General features: G+C 50.5%; 1 protein-coding gene across 3 annotated transcripts; it reads left to right on the forward strand.

Moving 5' to 3' along the window:
• The first annotated feature begins 1,469 nt into the window (after window positions 1–1,469).
• H6PD (hexose-6-phosphate dehydrogenase/glucose 1-dehydrogenase) lies at window positions 1,470–14,356 on the forward strand. 3 transcript variants are annotated; one of them, XM_013960397.2, is made up of 7 exons: window positions 1,470–1,531; window positions 3,400–3,528; window positions 4,770–4,922; window positions 6,702–7,358; window positions 8,916–9,033; window positions 11,079–11,348; window positions 12,023–14,356. In XM_013960397.2, the coding sequence occupies exons 3-7, from the start codon at window positions 4,809–4,811 to the stop codon at window positions 13,378–13,380; spliced, it is 2,517 nt and encodes an 838-aa protein (XP_013815851.1). In that variant the 5' UTR covers window positions 1,470–1,531; window positions 3,400–3,528; window positions 4,770–4,808; the 3' UTR covers window positions 13,381–14,356. The 3 variants fall into 3 exon arrangements, with proteins under 3 accessions (XP_013815851.1, XP_067167207.1, XP_013815859.1); XM_067311106.1 differs by lacking the exon at window positions 1,470–1,531 and adding an exon at window positions 2,344–2,388; XM_013960405.2 differs by lacking the exon at window positions 1,470–1,531 and having other exon boundaries at window positions 3,342–3,528.
• The last annotated feature ends 2,821 nt before the right edge of the window (window positions 14,357–17,177 follow it).

Raw genomic sequence — 17,177 nt, forward strand, 5'->3', positions numbered from 1 at the left:
GAGCAGGGCTCCCTGCTCCAGAAGGGACACGCAGGAGCTGAGGAAGGAGAGAGCATCCACGGAAATCAGCCATTTACAGCCACCTCTACAGATCACTGGCAGCAAGTACCTTTGCAGAGACTCGTAAACCGGGAAGATTTCAAGCACGTTCCCGCTGGATTACGTCACCACCGGCTTGCTACACTGAAGCACGCTTTCACCTATACAGAAAACCCCCTTGCAGATCCGTTCCACCTCTCCACACCACAGGTCCAGTCTGCAACCACATCACCAGCAGGCAACCAAGCCCCACCAGCCCAGGCTCGCTTCTTACGTTGCTCGCCCCACTCCTAAGTAAAGGGCCGCTTGTTACTAAACCGCTTCCAGCTGCTCTATCAAACCACTGCCCTCACTCGTGGCTTGTAGGCAATAAGCCGCTGTTTTCAGCTTAATGCTCCTCTCTCCAAACGTACCATTTTTAAACATTGACCAGAACAGCTCTCCTTCCCACAGAGCTTTTATTTGTTTGTAGAACATCTGCCTTGCTAATGGCCCTTCCCTTGCTAACTACCTTTTATTTCTTTATTGGCATCACATGTCTCATCTGTCACACTGGATCTATTTCCCTTAAAGGAGAAAGCCACTGAGTAACAGTCTGAAAAAGGCAGTAACAAAGCACACTTTTTCTGACAAAAGCGCATTCTGGTCCAAACCATCATCCTGATAAAATCTTCCTTGCCCCAAATTATGCAGATGTTAGAGCTCCTTAATGAAACAGTTGAGATATTTTTAACGTGGTCAAAAAACCTATTTTATCTTGACCTTCAGCTCAGAAATAGCTGCACCATTTTTTTCAAAGACTTCCAAAAAATGACTGCATAAAGCAGACACCCCACATACAATTTCAGCCTCGATATTTGAAGTTTGGCATTACATGACTAGCTGAAAACAGGGTCTCTCAAATGAAGATGTTAAACAACTGTCACTGTTCCCAACTTCCAACTCTATCTGTAATAATAACAGGCTCATATGACCAGGGCCTCAGCTGTTCATCTCATACAATGTGCCAGAAACATTGCAGCAGGGAGATATGCGCTATAATGACTTCTGCTAAAGTAGACAGCAAAACCCCTTCTTCCGCAGAGCAGAAAAAAAGACTGTAAAAGGGTACTCCCCTCTACCTCTTCTCACAGTCTCCCATACCCAAGCGAACACACTCAGATTAGCTTCTGAGAGCTAAGCAGACCTTGTCACCGGGTCACTAAAGGGTTAAACACACAGCTATGGGATACAGCACTGAGTCCCCTAAAGCGGCTCGCTAAATACGCTGTGTAGTAATATCACACAGAGTGGTAAGGGGAGATCTCCGGCGCTGGATTATTTTGTCCAGCTGGCTCTTTCAAATGAGCTGTTTACCCCCCCACCAAGTTTAATTTGTTAAATTTCATCACTTGAGCTATGCCTGTGATCCACCATCCGCCGGCTTTCGGAAACAGGGCCACTGTTAGAGGCATTCGGACTTCACCCAGCCCAAGGCTGCATTGGTAACAGGGTAGGAATCACAAGGCAATGCGTAATGTGAAGCAGGGCAGACTGCAGTCTCGCTCATCCCTAATTTGGACCTGCATCTTGCAGACAAGCCCAGGCGCTAAGACTCTGTGTCACTGTCACCGTTGCAATATCATACAGGGTCTTTACGAGATGGGGCACGCACGCTGATGGAAAAGCCTCCAGAACAGAATGGTGCTGAGGGTGACAGCAGCCAGAAATTATGCTGAAAATATAATTCAAAGCTGTGCTTGTCTTGTATGTCGTGTAATTGTTAGATTATTGGGCTGAGCAGCAAGATACCCGAGTTCTGTCCTCAGTTCTGCCCCTGTGACTCAGTTTCCCCATCTGTATCAGGTACAGCTAGAGCTATTTAACCGTGTGTCCTTAGCATCGTGATGCTAGATATTCACAGGGAATATGCGAGTAGCTTTGCTTTACAAGTCTTTGCTGCTGCTGTACAAGTCACAGTTTGCAAAACTGCAGCATTTTTGAAGTCGAGGGTGGTGTCTGTGAAGTCTGGCTTTTAACAAAGGGGTGTTAAATTATTCCTATTAATTTTACATGTCGCTTGACGAGGCGCGGGTGGAAGCCGCGCTCACTGCCCGGGCGCGGCGAGGAACCCAAGGCGAGGGGACGCTGCCCGGGGCAGCACCTGCAGCCCAGCGCCCTCCCGCCCGACCACCCGCTCGTGTTCGGGGCGCGCCGACGCCAACCGCAGAGTCCTCGCTGGTGGGAGGGGCGCCGCGGCGGGCGGGGCGGGGCGGGGCGCTGGGCCGGGCCTCGCCGCGGCGCGCCGTGCCGGGCCCGCCCGCGCCGCCGCCGCCGCCGCCGCCCGCTCGCGGTGCCGGTGGGAGGGAGGTGAGTGGGGGCGGCGGGGCCCGGCACGGCCCGGCTCGGCTCGGCTCGGCTCGGCCCAGTTCGGCCCGGTTCGGCTCGACCCGGCCCCGCCGCAGCGGGTGGCGGCTCTTCGCTGGGCCCCTCCCGCCGCGCTGCATGTCGCAGCCCGGAAAAGGCGGCGTGCTCCAGTGCTTTGGCGTGCAGGGCCTTGGCTTGGCTTGCAGGGCCTTGCTTTGCCTTGCACGGCCTTGCCTTCTCTTGCCTTGCTTTGCAGTGCCTAGCAGAGCCTCGCTTTGCATTGCATTGCAGTGCCTTGCCTTGCCTAGCCTTGCTTTGCAGTGCCTTACCTGCTTTGCATCGCATTGCTTTGCAGTGCCTTGCAGAGCCTCGCTTTGCATTGCATTGCAGGGCCTTGCCTTGCCTAGCCTTGCTTTCCAGTGCCTTGCTTTGCTTAGCCTTGCTTTCCAGTTCCTTACCTGCCTTGCCTTGCCTTGCATTGCAGGGCTTTGCAGTGCCTTGCAAAGCCTCGCTTTGCATTGCTTTGCAGTGCCTTGCCTTGCCTTGCCCAGCCTGGCAGCGGGCTCCCTGCTGCCTGCCGGGGAAGGGGCCAGGTAGCCGGGCGGCTTGTGCGGGGCGGCCGGCTGTGGAGCCCTGCTCCAAGGGCTCCCGCGTCCCCAGGGCGGTGGGAGCCCTGCGGGTGCCAGGACAAAGGCTCCCCTCGATCGGCAGCCATCTCGCCCGGAGAAGGCTGTGGCTTTTTTGTGGGTGCTTGTTTTTGTGATGCCTTGAGACACAAAGGGAACAGTCATTTATCTGGAGCTCTGCATATGCCCATTACAAACCAAACCCAAACCCGTCTTCCTCTCATGCAAAACATGTTTTCCTGAGATTCCCACTGCGATCAAAAATGTTTTCCCAACATCCTCCTCTGTATTTTTAGCATGATCTCTTGCTACCTCTTACACATTTACACGTGTAAACTTATCTCATGTTTGCTCATCTTACGCTGATGCTGTTTACCTCTATCCACAGTCTGGGACGTTTATCAGATCCCGCCTGCTCAGGAATTCCCAAGGAAATCACCAGAGGAGGATGAGTCTGGGGAAGGTGGACGATGAGTGATTTGGGTCTCCACTGGCGCAGGCTGGCTGTAACAGCAAGGTACACGCGCTTCAGAGATGTCACTACCATAGTTTTGGTGTCTGTGCTTACATACGGGTTTTCCTGATTCTCAGTCTCCCGATAACTCTGGGTTACACCTGCGTGGCCTCGCAGGAGCCCCAGGCCAGGCTGCGCTTGGCTGTGCGTGTGTTAATGGTCGTTCAGCAGGGATGCGAAGCTAACAGCCCCCCCGTGTCATCGCTCTCCATTTCTGCATGCAGCAGGGGAACTCCCCGGATCAGAAGTGAGCTCCTGTCAAGCTGCAGCTCCCGCGACCGTGCAGGGGACTGCCCTGACGCACGCTTACCGTCAGGCTAAGCTCCCACGTGTTTTGTATAGATCAGCCTCAGGAGTCTTTTCCCCGAAGCCCGATTGAGTAATTTTGCTCTGTCTGGTTGGAGGGTTTTTAAAGACTATTATTTTTTAATGTGAATACTGCTGATTATCTGATACGAAAGCAGCAGACAAACAGCCTTGGGTTTCCTGTGCTTATTCTGGGCAGCGTAGCACAGTATTTTGCAATTGGGAGTGTTGTGAAACTGATTTTCAGTTGGCTTGTAAATACATATGACTGTGTAGCTGAATCTGCCAGGAAATTACTTGGCTAATTCATTCCCTTCCTTGGGTAAATGGAAACAAATGACCCACCCATCTTCCCTTTCCCTACCTGCTCCTCAGCTGAGGTCTCTGTACAGCGTGGCAGTAACTGCAGCCTCCCGGGGTGCTGCGGGCAGTGCATCGAACCCCTCTGGGTTCCTGGAAGAAAGGTCACTTAAGCAAATGTAAATATTATTTTATCGCACTGTGTAACTTTGTCATCTGCATTATATTCCCATAGTGGGGGAAGGAAAACCAAACCAAACCACGGTCTCCATTGCAGACCTTCAGCATGGACCTGGGGTGCTTGAGCAAAGCAGAGGAGTTTGTCAGGAAGATGCTTTGGGAGAGGGATTTGCTGCACATGTCTGTGCTTTGCATTTCCTGGAAGCAAAGATTTTAATGCTTCTCTCCTTCCTTTCAAGAGTGAGAAACGACTGCTCTTCCCTGCTCTCACCCAGCCTGCTCACAAGTGGCAGCCAGAAGGCTTTGCGCAGGGAGCACAAGTGGGCGAGAGCCGGGACGTGCTGGGCCGTGGCTGGCACAGGAACGCTCGTTTTTTCTCTGCTGGGAATGGGGGGTTCAGCTCTGGTGTTTCCTCCTGTTTGCCAGAAAGGGGACAAGCTGCCTTATCTTATTTGCAGCCTCTTGTTTGCCTGACTGTTGATTGGAGAGTTTGCTGGATGGTCTGTTTGTCGCAGGAGAAGAGAGGTCTGCGCTCAGGAGGGGCTGTGAAGAAGACAAGTTTCCAGTTACTTTTGCCACTGCAGTCTCTGCCAAGCTCCTGTATTACTCAGGTGAGTCTGCTGGAGAAGAGAAAAATGAGATTTAATTAGACCAGTTCAGGCTGAGGGTAGGGAGAGATTTTCAGAAGTTCCTTGTGCTGGTTTAGTTATCCTTACCCTGTGTTGATTTAGTGATGGAGTGGTGACTTTTCTAGGAGCTTTCCAGCCAGAACTAGGACAGCATCTCTGGTTCATCCCCCTCTCATTCAAGGGGAGCAAGGACCAGGTGTTCTGCTCCAGGCTAGGAAAAAGACTCCCAGGTAGGTCTGGGCAGGAGGAAGCTGATGGCTTTTGTTCCTAGGGCATATGTGCAGCTGTAACTGTGGAGCAATGGAGCCAGCGATGCATTTTCTACCTAACTGTGAATGTATGAGTCTGAGGAGATCCCTTTTTGTCTTCTCTCTGCCCACAGAGGGACACTTGGATGCTCACGTTCGTTCTCTTACCCAAGATCCATTTCTCAATCGAACTATGGTGAAACTGCCACTTTACAGTGGCGTAATCATGCCAGTGCAAAGCCTAGTGAAGCTACAGTTGCACCAATATAAAGAAGCCATATACTGACATAGCCTTTTCCTTTTGCTATCCAAAATTGATTGATAAAACATCTTTGCTACCTGCATCCATGGTCTATGGGAATATTTTCCTACACAGGTAAAGTTAAAGGTCTAAATCTATCACAGAACCAAGTGTTTTTAAAGATGTTAATTATCTCAAATGTACTGTGATAGCTACGCTCCAACTAAATGCAACTCCAGAAAACAACATGAAGAGAATGAGATATCTGATGTAAGAGCTTCTGAAGTAAGACTTGTTGTATTGAGAACAGTAAACAGTGATTTATTAACTTCTTGTTCTGGATTATCTCTCTTGAGGTCTAAAGTCATAGTTGTGTTTCTGGGTACTAAGTATGTCATTTCTCTTAAAAACAACTTCCTTTTGGATTAGAGAAACAAGAATAAAAAAGAAGAAGTAGAGGGGCTTTTTGGTCAGGGAGACCAGCTGTTGCTGGCTGCAGCGATTTGAATGGATGCTGAATGGCGAAGGCCAGAACGGGTGCTGACATCCGCACTTTAGTGACGGAAAGTTGCAGTAGGTAGAACACAAACTCAGCATTGTCTCCTAGCCACATACACCGCCGTCGTGAGACAGCTTCGAGGCCGGCTCATGTCTAGACTGGATTTTGAGGACTAAACGTCCTCTTCCATTTGGCTCCCAGTAACTCGTCAGAGCCTAATTCAGCTCTGTTCATGAAAATGGAGGTGCACAGGAGTCATTAATGTGCAGCGTATTAAGAAGAACCTTCAAACTGGAACTACCAGTGCTTGTCTTTGAGCTGTTGTGACAATATTGACATGAAGCAACGCCAAGATAGCATAGAGCAAAGTCCCAAACAGGAGGTTATTGAAAGCAGCAGCCTGAATTTGGAGGCACATGTGTTCATTTGTAGCCAGCTCTGAAATTTGCATTAAAACAGATTTCAGTTTCACAGTCTAAAGGCATTGACGCCCCCTCATTAACCCAGCCACAGGAATAATGCTCATGCTACTGAAAGACCTTAGAGACACATGCTGTCTTCCATTCTTTGGTTTGCACAAGGAGGCTGCAGTCTTTTCAAGAGCCCCAATTACTACCACTGTTCAAATCATAGCAGGCAGGAGAGACTGTTGGGAAAAGGATCCAAGTAGAAATTCCTGGCTCTGCTGCCATAGGAGAGCAGGTAGCTTGTTTTGTATTTTGTGGTGTTATAACATGGATTGTTAGATTTTCCTTTTTAATTCTCTCCTCTAGTGTTCCTGGGTCCACCTCCTCCGTCCCAAGATGCTGAGAACAATCCTATGTACAGTGTTGTTCATGGGAGCCTTGCCATCACTGGCTGAGGTGTCCCAGGGCCACATCTCTGTGGTCTTGCTGGGAGCCACAGGGGATTTGGCCAAGAAGTACTTGTGGCAGGGTCTATTCCAGCTCTACCTGGACCAAGTGAGCAGCGGCCACAGCTTCACTTTCCATGGGGCTGCCCTGACAGCTCTGGAGCCAGGGCAGAGGCTGATGTTCGACGTGCTGAAGAAGCTGTCCTGCCCCCAAGATGAGCCTCCCGACAGGTGTGCTGTGCTCAAGGACCAGTTCTTGAAGCTGAGCCAATACCACCAGCTGAAGACTGCTGAAAACTACACTGTGCTCAACAGAGAGATTGAGATGCTTCTTCGCCAGGAGGGGCTGAAGGAGGCTGGAAGAATTTTCTATTTCTCGGTACCACCATTTGCCTACACAGAGATTGCCCGCCACATTAACAGCAGCTGCAGGCCGCCTCCGGGAGCCTGGCTGCGTGTAGTGCTGGAGAAACCTTTTGGCCATGATCTGGAGTCAGCCCAGCAGCTGGCTGCAGAGCTGACAACCTTCTTCAAGGAAGAGGAGATGTACCGGGTGGACCACTACCTTGGCAAACAGGTGAGCACGTTGCAATGCTCAGCCCCCTGCCAGGCTGAGGGGCTTAGTGGCTGGAAGAGTGCTGGACATCAGCTTTGCATCTAATGAGAGAGTTGGACCCCCAGGTATGTTAGCCGCAGCCACTCAGTTGGCTTTTCTCCTATGTGAAAGTGCTGGCAGTCAAGAGAGAGTTTTCTGAAAACAGTGAATAAGCTTGGCCCAGAGATGGGAATCAGGTTAAATCACCCTGGTTTGGGAACAGAGGTGCTCCCTGCCCCAGTTTCCCCAGCCTGCCCACAAGCAAGGTTCCTGCATGGCTGTAGGATTTGAAGGCTAAGTGAATTCCTCTTTAAGCAGTACTCTGTACTCCCTTATCGTTTGCTCAGCCTGTTTGTAGCCTTCAGCCTCCTCTGGTCTCTGAGAGTGTCTGCATCCCATCCTGAATCCAGGCAGAGCTGCTCCGAGTGTGCTCCCAAGCCTCCTTTTGCTGTAGTATGTATCTGGACCATTAGTCCCAGCTGAGGCTGCCTGACCTTGCGGTGACAGGCTGTCGTTCTTGCCCTGCAGTGTGCTGCTCTCCATCCTTTTACAGAGGGGAGGAAGTGTGTAGACCAAGGCAGGACCTTCTCCCTTTTGCGTGGCAAAGGTCCCCTCTCTGGAGAGAAGCCAGGGTGTAGGGATGAGCTGTGTGCGTGCATGAGGGAGAGATGCAGAATTCATCTGATCTTTTCGCCAAGGTCAGGGCTTTGATTTCTCTGAATAAGCAATCCCCTTTCCCTCTTACAGACCTCCCATCTCATTCCACACAGGCCTCTCTGTTAGCACTGTCTTCTAGAAGCAGCTTTTAATTTTGCTATGATATGGAGCTGACGGGATGTTAATTTTGTAGGACGCTTAGGAGAAGGTTTCCTCCTGCCATGTTCTCCACTCGGGGCATGGAGGACTGGCTGCTGCAGGGATAGCTTAGGACATGCATCTGCAATGTCCCAGAGGGAACGCGTTCAAGGACGTGCCACCCTTGTTTTGGACAAATGTGACATCACATTTTGAAAGCAGCCTGTTCCAGCCGTGGCACCATGGCCAGCTTTTGCTCAGAAAGGTGCATGTCCAGCTACAATGAGAGCATCTCTGCTAAAAGGGGGGATTTCTTTTTGTTTTTTGGTTTTTTTCCCCAGCAAGAGCAGATGTCTTTAGTGATGTAAGCATCTGATTTGAGGTATTTCAGTGCTTTGGAACTGTGCATTCATCCCAGCACAGTCTGACTCAGCCCTTTGTCCTTTGATGGACATAAACTGAGTGCCTTGTGGTTTGCATTTCAGCCTTTTGCACATGAAACCTCAAAATGCTTCAGCAAGACCTTTAATATCTGTTCTGCATGAGCATTGGAGACCCTGTTGTGCTTCACCACAGGCTCTCTTGCTGGTTTTCTCTCCTCTCACCTGCTCTGCTCTCCACTGTGCAGCATGTCTGCTGGCACTCCAGAGCTGGACACATCCCAGTGCTGGACGGGGCACTGAGGCGGAGATACTGTAGAAATCTGGTGACTTTTTGTTGAATCTTTGGTTTTTCCCTTCACAGGCTGTAGCCCATATCCTGCCCTTTCGAGACCAGAACCGACGGTTTCTGGATCCAATTTGGAACCGGCATCACGTGGAAAGAGTGGAGATTGTTTTGAAAGAGACTGTGGATGCTAAAGGTTAGTGAGGCAAGTTTGCGGAGGTAGGCTGAGTGGGTGAGGAGGAGAACTGGCTGGTACATTAACTACGTGAAAGTGGTCCTTGAGGCAGTGCTGGTGCAGAAACGAAAAGGAGCGGGTGAGTGATGAAACAGAGAGGGAGTGCCTTACACTTGCTGCTAGCAACTGACTCAGCTTCCAGATAGTGTTGCTGCCTCCAGGAAAAAATTCCCATCCTAATTCAGCTGAGAGCGGGGGCAGGTTCCCCCACAGTTTTCTGCTGCGAGCTCTGGGGCATTCCACCTACCTTCCTGGTGTCCACAGAGCCCAAATCTTGGTCAGGGCCATTGCATTTGGACTTGGTGCAATCTAAGCCCGCCTGAGATCAGTGGTGCAATAGCCTGGCTGTTGTTACAGTTCTGTTGCTTTTGTATTCCTGTCCTGTTATCTACAAAGCTTCCACTGAATGTACATTTGTGCTATTCTTTGGAAGATGCTCTTTCATCTTTTGCCTGAACGCTACTTACACGGGCTAGTTAGAGTGTCAGTCCAGGCACCCAGGTCAATCTGTGTGTCTGTCTGTGTGTTTCTCTCCCCCCCTCTCTCTCTCTCTGTAGTAAGAGCCTTGCAGAGAGAAAAAGCCAAGCCCAGAGCTGCTAGCATGGGTCTCCTGCTGAAGGACACGGCTGCAATCGCTCCCTGCAATGCTGCAGCAGCTGCTCTGCAGTGCTCAGCATAAAGCTGGACTGCCACCCACAGCAGTTCTTGGGTTGTCGGGCGCCCTCAGTTCTGCAGCATCAGGATTGCTTCTCCACTCCCTTTACCTCCTCGTCTACTTTCCTCTTCCCTCTCACCCCCCAACCACCACAAACTCAATATTAATTAATGCAGTTTTATTAGGCTTTGAGCGATCCTTGGCTTGGCAGCCCAGACCTCAGCCAGGCCCATTTCTGAGGGAAGAAAGCACTGCAAGAAGGTTTAGGGAGAACAGTGCAGTCTGTGTGTACCCCCAGCTACACCCTGTACCCTCCCCTCGCTGAAAAACTTTGTAATTTTTCATTCGATGTCTTTTTTCTCCTGTGCGGCTTCAGCTGGCAGCTTGGCTCCCAGCAAGTCTGCAGCATTGATTACATTAATGAATGTGCCTTTGGATCAGAGCAAGGGAGATAAATGTATCAATCAATAGGGGAAGCCTATGCTCATGATGTAGTCTGCAGTGTGCAGCCTGCTGCTGGTGGACTGAGGAAAGGCACCTGAGTCACTTTCTTTATAAGTACACTGTCCTTCTCCCCTTCTTCCCATCCCAGTGAGAAGTCAGGCAGGGAGAGAAAAGCAGGGTTTTATGCATGAAATTTTGTCTTTCAAGAGCATGGCTCAGCCAGAGCCTTCTGAAGACATGAAAGCCAGAGGGGGGAAGAGGCAACGCGTAGTGAAGAGCAGTGCTCATTGCCAGGGCCCAGCTCCCGGCCGTTCTGCAGGCCTGGTTTGTAGCTGCGGGACTGCTGAGCCCCATTTCTGCTCTGTCAAGCTTTTGCGTATAGCTGCACACTGTGTGGAGTCCCAGGCCACAGTCCTGGGCTGTGACCTGTGGGACAGGAGTGTCAGGCTGGGGGTTACACAGAGGTCCTGCACCACTCCGTATGGGGGAGATTTGGGCTGAATATTGATGCCAGTTGCTGAGTGCAGCTTCTGAAGGCACAAGCAGCCGAAGGAAAACTGCCTTCTGTCCTGTGAACTCGGGAAGTATCAGGCAAGAATATGACTCCTGCTGGTTTTAGGCCCTGTTAGTGCCCAGGAGGAGGACTATGCCCTGCTTCATGAAGGACAGGCAGTCCCTTGGGAACCTTTTATCTTTATTTTAGTAGCAGAGACATTTGGGAACCCCCTCTGCAGGGAGTGGAAAGGTTTGAACGGCTCAAATTAATTCTTGAGCCAGGAGAGGAGGAGAGGCAAACTGCTTTGGTCTTGTCTTTGCTCTCCTTGGCGCAAACATTGTACGTGCAGAGGAAAGGGCTGCAAGAAAAGGGCCGCCCGTCACCGGCATCTCACCTCCTCTTTGTCCTCAGGCCGCACCAGCTTCTACGAGCAGTATGGCGTCATCCGGGACGTGCTGCAGAACCACCTCACCGAGGCCCTGATGTACCTGACCATGGAGCTCCCAGCCAACCTGAGCAGCGCTGAAGAGGTTCTGCAACGCAAGCTGCAGGCCTTCCAGTCCCTGCGGGGCCTGGAGAAAAACAGTGCTGTAGTGGGTCAGTATCAGGCCTATGCCAGCCAAGTGCGAGAGGAACTGCAGAAGGCACAGGATTACGTCAGCACAACACCAACCTTTGCAGGTGAGAGTTTGGTCCAGGCCATGGAGAGCGGAGTAGTCTAGAGCCCAGGAGTGCAGGAGATGGGAGTCCCTGGTTCTGATACCAGCTCCGTGACTCTGAACCTCACTGCTGACACAGGGGTGTCTCCAGGCATCCACCAGCATGGTAATCGGGAGCTGTAGCAACATAATAATGTTGTCATGTTCGTTAACTAATGTTCCCACCAATTGGAAGCACTGTGTAAGGGCTAAGTCACATTATTCTTGCCAAGATCTGTGTGTTATTTTTAGGAATGGCCTGCAAACTCCCTTGCGTTTTCATAAAGACTAGTTGCTCTCTGCATCTGAAGGGTAAAGCTTTGGGAGTTCTCTGCAGCTGACAGACCACATGGTCACCTCTGACCATGCTGCGTTTTCTGAACATCAAAGGTTTTGGCTGAATGATATTCATGCTCAGAAGCTAGTTTCTTGCAAGAGGAAAGGAGGTTAATCAAGTAGAGTACCTGAGAGGAAGCAGAGCAGTTAGTCTAGTGAGGTCACGAAAGGGCTAAATGTGGAGCAAGAGACCCTGTGGATGCCAAGATTTCTGGAGCCAAGGCAGGAGAATGATAAGTAGCCGATTTAGATCCCCTCAAGTTTGCATGTTGTTCAGACTCCAGGTTTTATTCTGTAGCTGAGATCACTGTGTCATTTCAGGTGTGCTGATTCACAGCGACAGCCTGCGTTGGGAAGGGGTCCCTTTCCTCCTCACTTCTGGGAAGGCTCTAGACGAGCGGGTAGGTTATGTCCGTGTTCTCTTCAAGAACCGGGCCTACTGCACTCAGAGCGAGACTCTGAGGGATGCAGGCTATAGCCAGTGTAAAGCCAAGCAGATCATCTTCTACATTGGGCATGGCACACTCAACACTCCTGCGGTGCTTGTGAGCCGGAACCTTTTCAAGCCCGTCATGCCAGAAAGCAGCTGGAGAGAAGCAGCGGTTCAGCCAGAGCTGCACATTTTTGGACAACCACTGTCTGATTACTATGTGTACAACCCTGTGAAAGAGAGAGATGCGTATTCTGTCCTCATCTCCAGCATCTACCATGGCAGAAAGGACTTCTTCATCACCACCGAGAACCTGCTGGCATCCTGGGAGTTCTGGACACCGCTGCTGGACAGCATATCCCACCAGCCACCGCGTCTCTACCCCGGTGGTGTGGAGAACCAGCAACTCTTAGACTTTGAAATGGTTGGGGGGGAACTGGCATTTGCGCTGGCAGAGCCAGTAGAACTGCTGCACCCCGACATGCCAACACCGAGCGATTACAAAACGATCCAGTCCAAATTTCGGCAGAGCCCCCTGGTCGCAACATGGTCCGAGGAGCTGATTTCCCAGCTGGCTTCTGACATTGAAAGAGCAGCCGACAGAGCTGTGGCACACTCTGGGCGGTTCCACCTGGCCCTCTCGGGAGGCTCAAGCCCAGTGGTCCTGTTCCAGCGGCTGGCAAGGCACCATTACGCCTTCCCGTGGAGGCACACCCACATCTGGCTGGTGGATGAACGCTGCGTCCCGCTCACGGATCCTGAGTCCAACTTCTTCAACTTGCATAACCACCTCCTCCAGAGTGTCAGGGTGCCCTACTTCAACGTCCACCCCATGCCCGTGCACGTGAACCAGCGGCTCTGTGTGGAAGAGGACAGAGGCACGGAGCTGTATGCCAAGGAGATCACAGCCCTGGTGGCCAATGCCAGCTTTGACCTGGTGCTCCTGGGGATGGGCACCGACGGGCACACCGCCTCGCTCTTCCCCCACTCTGAAAATGGCTTGGAGGGGGCCCAGACTGTGGTGCTAACAGAAAGCCCTGTCAAACCTCACCAGAGAATGAGCCTCAGCTTGCCCCTGATCAACAAGGCCAGGAAGGTGTTTGTCCTGGTTTTGGGGAAGGGCAAGCATGACATCACCAGCCTCATCAGCAGAGTGGGCCACGAGCCAAGGAAGTGGCCTATCTCTGGTGTCAGCCCCAGCTCTGGCCGGCTGGTGTGGTATGTGGATTATGAAGCTCTGCTTGGGTGAAGTCTCCCCGGGGTCCCTCCTCCCTTCTCTGCCTGGCTCTCAGAGCCTGAATTTTCCAGCACAGCATCCCTGTTCCTCTGTGGCCAGCAGCAGCTCTGTCTCTGACACACTCTTCTAACCTGGGAAATCCGGGGCCTGCGGTGCTGCTGACATTGGAGCCCAGAACGGAGCTCAGCTCAGCGTTCAGAGCCAAACAGGAGCCAAGAGCTCAGTGCAGCATTTCTGGCTCTGCTAGTGACTCCGACCGTGACTTTGGACAAATTACCTCACCTTGATGTGCCTCAGTTTCCCTGTCAGGGCTTTGTGGTTCTAACATTGAACTACCTCGCAGGCACAATGGGAGACTTGTTAAATTAAGTGCCTGCCAATTCTTTTTTTTTTTTTTTAGATTCTCAGGTTAGAAGACAGTAATATCGCTGTTCATCCTCTGATCCGCTCAGCCTATCTGAGGCCGAGTTGTTCCCGCGGTAAAATCAGAGTTCTGCGCACTGGGGTCCGTAGTCTTGTCTGTGCAACCCGCCTGGGGTCAGCCAGCCGTTGACCACGGCTACGCTCTCCTGGACGCACAGACGCCCACTCGCTTTTCTGGCATGTGGCCCCTAAATACTGGCACTGATTTGTGAGCTCGCTGCCATCCTGAGCCTTTATAAATTGCCCAGCAGCAGAGGATAGGTTTGTCAGCAGTAGTTTGCTGCTTCCCTCAAGTGGATAGCTGGTACCGGGGGGGATGGAGAGGGAAACCACGTTGCTTTCCAGGCTTTTAGAATAATGGTGGCAGGGTGAGCAATACGGCAGTTCGCAGAGCTGTTGTGTGCCTCAGCACAGTGATTGCTGAGGAAAAAGCTTGGTGTTTGGAGGAGTTGTTGGGTTTAGCTAACAGGAATGGTGTTTTCCTTAGCTGTCATCCTGTCGCATTCTCTGGACCATTTTTTCTCTCATTTTTTTCTTTCCCTCAGAACTGAATCTTGCAGTGTCATATACTGTCTTATAAAATTTCTGCGGGAGGCAGCTTTATAACGGATCCATGTATCCCTCATTAGAGCACGCACTAAGGTAGTTATGGTGTTTGGGGGTGGTGGTGATGGGATTTGAGCTCCAGGACACTGTCCGGTAAGGGGAGGGAGTTTTCTCTTCCCCGCGTGTCCCTGGGGCACACAGAACTGATGTGTTGCCTCTTGGTGCAGATAGGACAACGTAAGAGGTCTTGAAATGTGTAGCGCTCACGGGAAGGAGGGTTGGAGACATCCAGCCCTACTGAGAGACCCCGCTCTTGCCCTGCTAATTTTTACGTTTCCCAGAATGCCGTCACACCTCGGCCCTGGCTCCCGGCAGAGAGGATTCTGCCCAGGAGAGGAGTCCGCTTCCAGAGGGATTTCTGCCTTCTTTCTGCGCGTGCTGGCCGCGTTTGCGCAGAGACGTAGCCAGGTGCGGGCGGCCGGGGTGGATGCGGCCCGGCTCGGGGTGACGCGGGGCCCGCGAGATGGTGCCCCGACCGCGCGCAGCGGCGGTAGATGGTGTGCAGCTCCCGCAGCTCCGCTGGTGCCAGGCTGGGACAGGCTAGGGCACCCTGCACAGCCCTGCGGCCTCGGGCACGGAGAGCCGGATCCTCGGGACTGGCTGTGATTTTTGGTGGGTTCCCTACCCCCCCCCTTCCCTCCATCCCAAATGGTCAGGAAAAGCTGCATTTTACCTGCCGCTTTTGACTGGGCTGAGACGAGCTGCACCGATGCACATCACTTTGCTTCCACATGGGAGAGCAGGGCAGATACTGCGGTGTAGCTTTTCCAAAAGCTCAGATGCGCAGGTGAAACACATGCTTCAGCTGGTCTTATCTGATGACTGGGATGGCTGGTTGTCCAGCTTTTTGGGTGTTCATGAACTAGAGTTTGCTGTTTTATAGTTGCGGTCAGGCTTAACTACCAGCACAAACATCAAAGAGTGAAAATAAATCACAAGGGAAGAGAATATCATAGAAAAGTGGGGAGGAAGGTGAGCAGTGCAGGTTCCTTGGTGCAGAACTTGCCTGTTTGGTGAATATGACGGACGTGGAGTCTGGAATAACGGCGTCCGCCTGAGGAGTTAACTGGAACCAGCCCTCTGGAATAACTCTTCTGCTTGCAGACGCGTGCTAGCAAACACCGGTTCCAAAATACACCACAGTGGCTGAAACAGCTGTGCAGAGAAAGATGTTTTAGGTCTGGTATGTCCATAAATTCAAACATCATTTTTCTTCTTTAAACAAAAATAACCATATTAAACATTCCAGTTCTTTTGTATTTAGTGTGAGGGAACAAATTTTAATGGAAAATGGACCTACATGAGAGTAAACATATTGCAATGATTGACAAAATTTATTTCCACTTTACAAATGACTGTGGCACTGGCATTTTCTTGTTTCTGCATACTGACTTTTTAATATTTGGCTGGCACCTTTTAAAATAACCAGTGATTTTAGAGAGGTTTGGTTATACTTTTAAACAAGCATGGTGGTTTTCTTCTTCCAGCTGTTCTTTTTCAGCTGAAAATAGGGTTCATTTGGGAGATCTCTAGTGGGTCACCCCCAAATTCATCCTACATTTTATAAAAATCCAGCAAAAACTTATACATGTGTTTTTTCTTCAGTGAACATATCTGTCTGGGGTGGATTTTTTTTTAGGACTGTATATTTTTTTCCGCAGACATTCCTTTTAAACTCTTTAATACTTAGCATTTGCCAAATGAAAAGTATTTTGAAATATATAAAATTTGTGACTTACAAAAGATAGATTGCGGATGGGGAGAAGGGTGAAAGTACAACAAATCTGATGAAGAAGGATGGTAGAAATCCATTGGGCTGTAGGCCAAGGAAGCAGTGCTATTTTTATTTTGTAAAAGCTATTAATAGAAGGTGAAAGCACCTTGCTGAGAGCTTGTGTATTAGCCTTTCTTTGCAAAAGCGAGTCCATGGAATAACATCATACACTCAGTTTCTCCCATAAGTAATTACTGTTATAAATTCTAATACTTTTAAGGACAAACATTGTTCATTGCATTCCTATAAATCAGTGGTATGATTATTTATATGGTTTACAGAAATTGAACACTGGAAGTCATTCATTTTTCACTAACTTTTATAAATCAAGCTGTAAGATCTTATTTTCCCGTAAGTAAACTTTTGTGATTCTTTTCATGTTTTGTGATTAACTGAGGAGTGTATTTATAAAAAAATAAATATTTTTCTAACAATCTCTTAATTTTTTTTCAAAGATTGTTGGTCATTCTGTTTTTTGTCTCCTGTCCTGTTGGTGTCTTAAGTTTTAAAGTTCTAGTTGTACAAAGAAGACAATCTTGAATTTCCCCCAGGGCAAAATCCGAAGTCCTCAGTGTTCACTCTAACCGATCGCGGTCTCTCTTTTTTGTGTGTGTCGCCCAAACAAGACCAGAACTTTTCAAAACAGAGGAACAGCCAAAGCCCTTTTAAGATGACCAGTTGGGACCACCCAGTACTGTGCAGTGTCCTGAAAACAGCAGGTTTTGTGGTGCCTTAGGGAAGTCTCCGCTGATCCACATTTACTCCTTGAGTTGCATTTCCATAGCTACTGTCACCATAGCTGCTTCATAACACAGACTTTCTAGAGCCGCAGCGTTAACTGTGATCTGTTCGGGATCTGCGAGCTGGGGTTGTGCAGCCGAGCTTCGGAAGGAGCTGTGCCGACGCTGGCGAGGGCACGCGTTACGCACGCGTCCCCGCGTGGAGGCCCCGGTCCAGCAGGATGCCCGAGGGTCCTGCCCAGCACCAGCCGCCAAAGTCTCACCCG

The sequence above is a fragment of the Apteryx mantelli genome, chromosome 26 (assembly GCF_036417845.1).
Source record: "Apteryx mantelli isolate bAptMan1 chromosome 26, bAptMan1.hap1, whole genome shotgun sequence".
NCBI lineage: Eukaryota > Metazoa > Chordata > Aves > Apterygiformes > Apterygidae > Apteryx > Apteryx mantelli.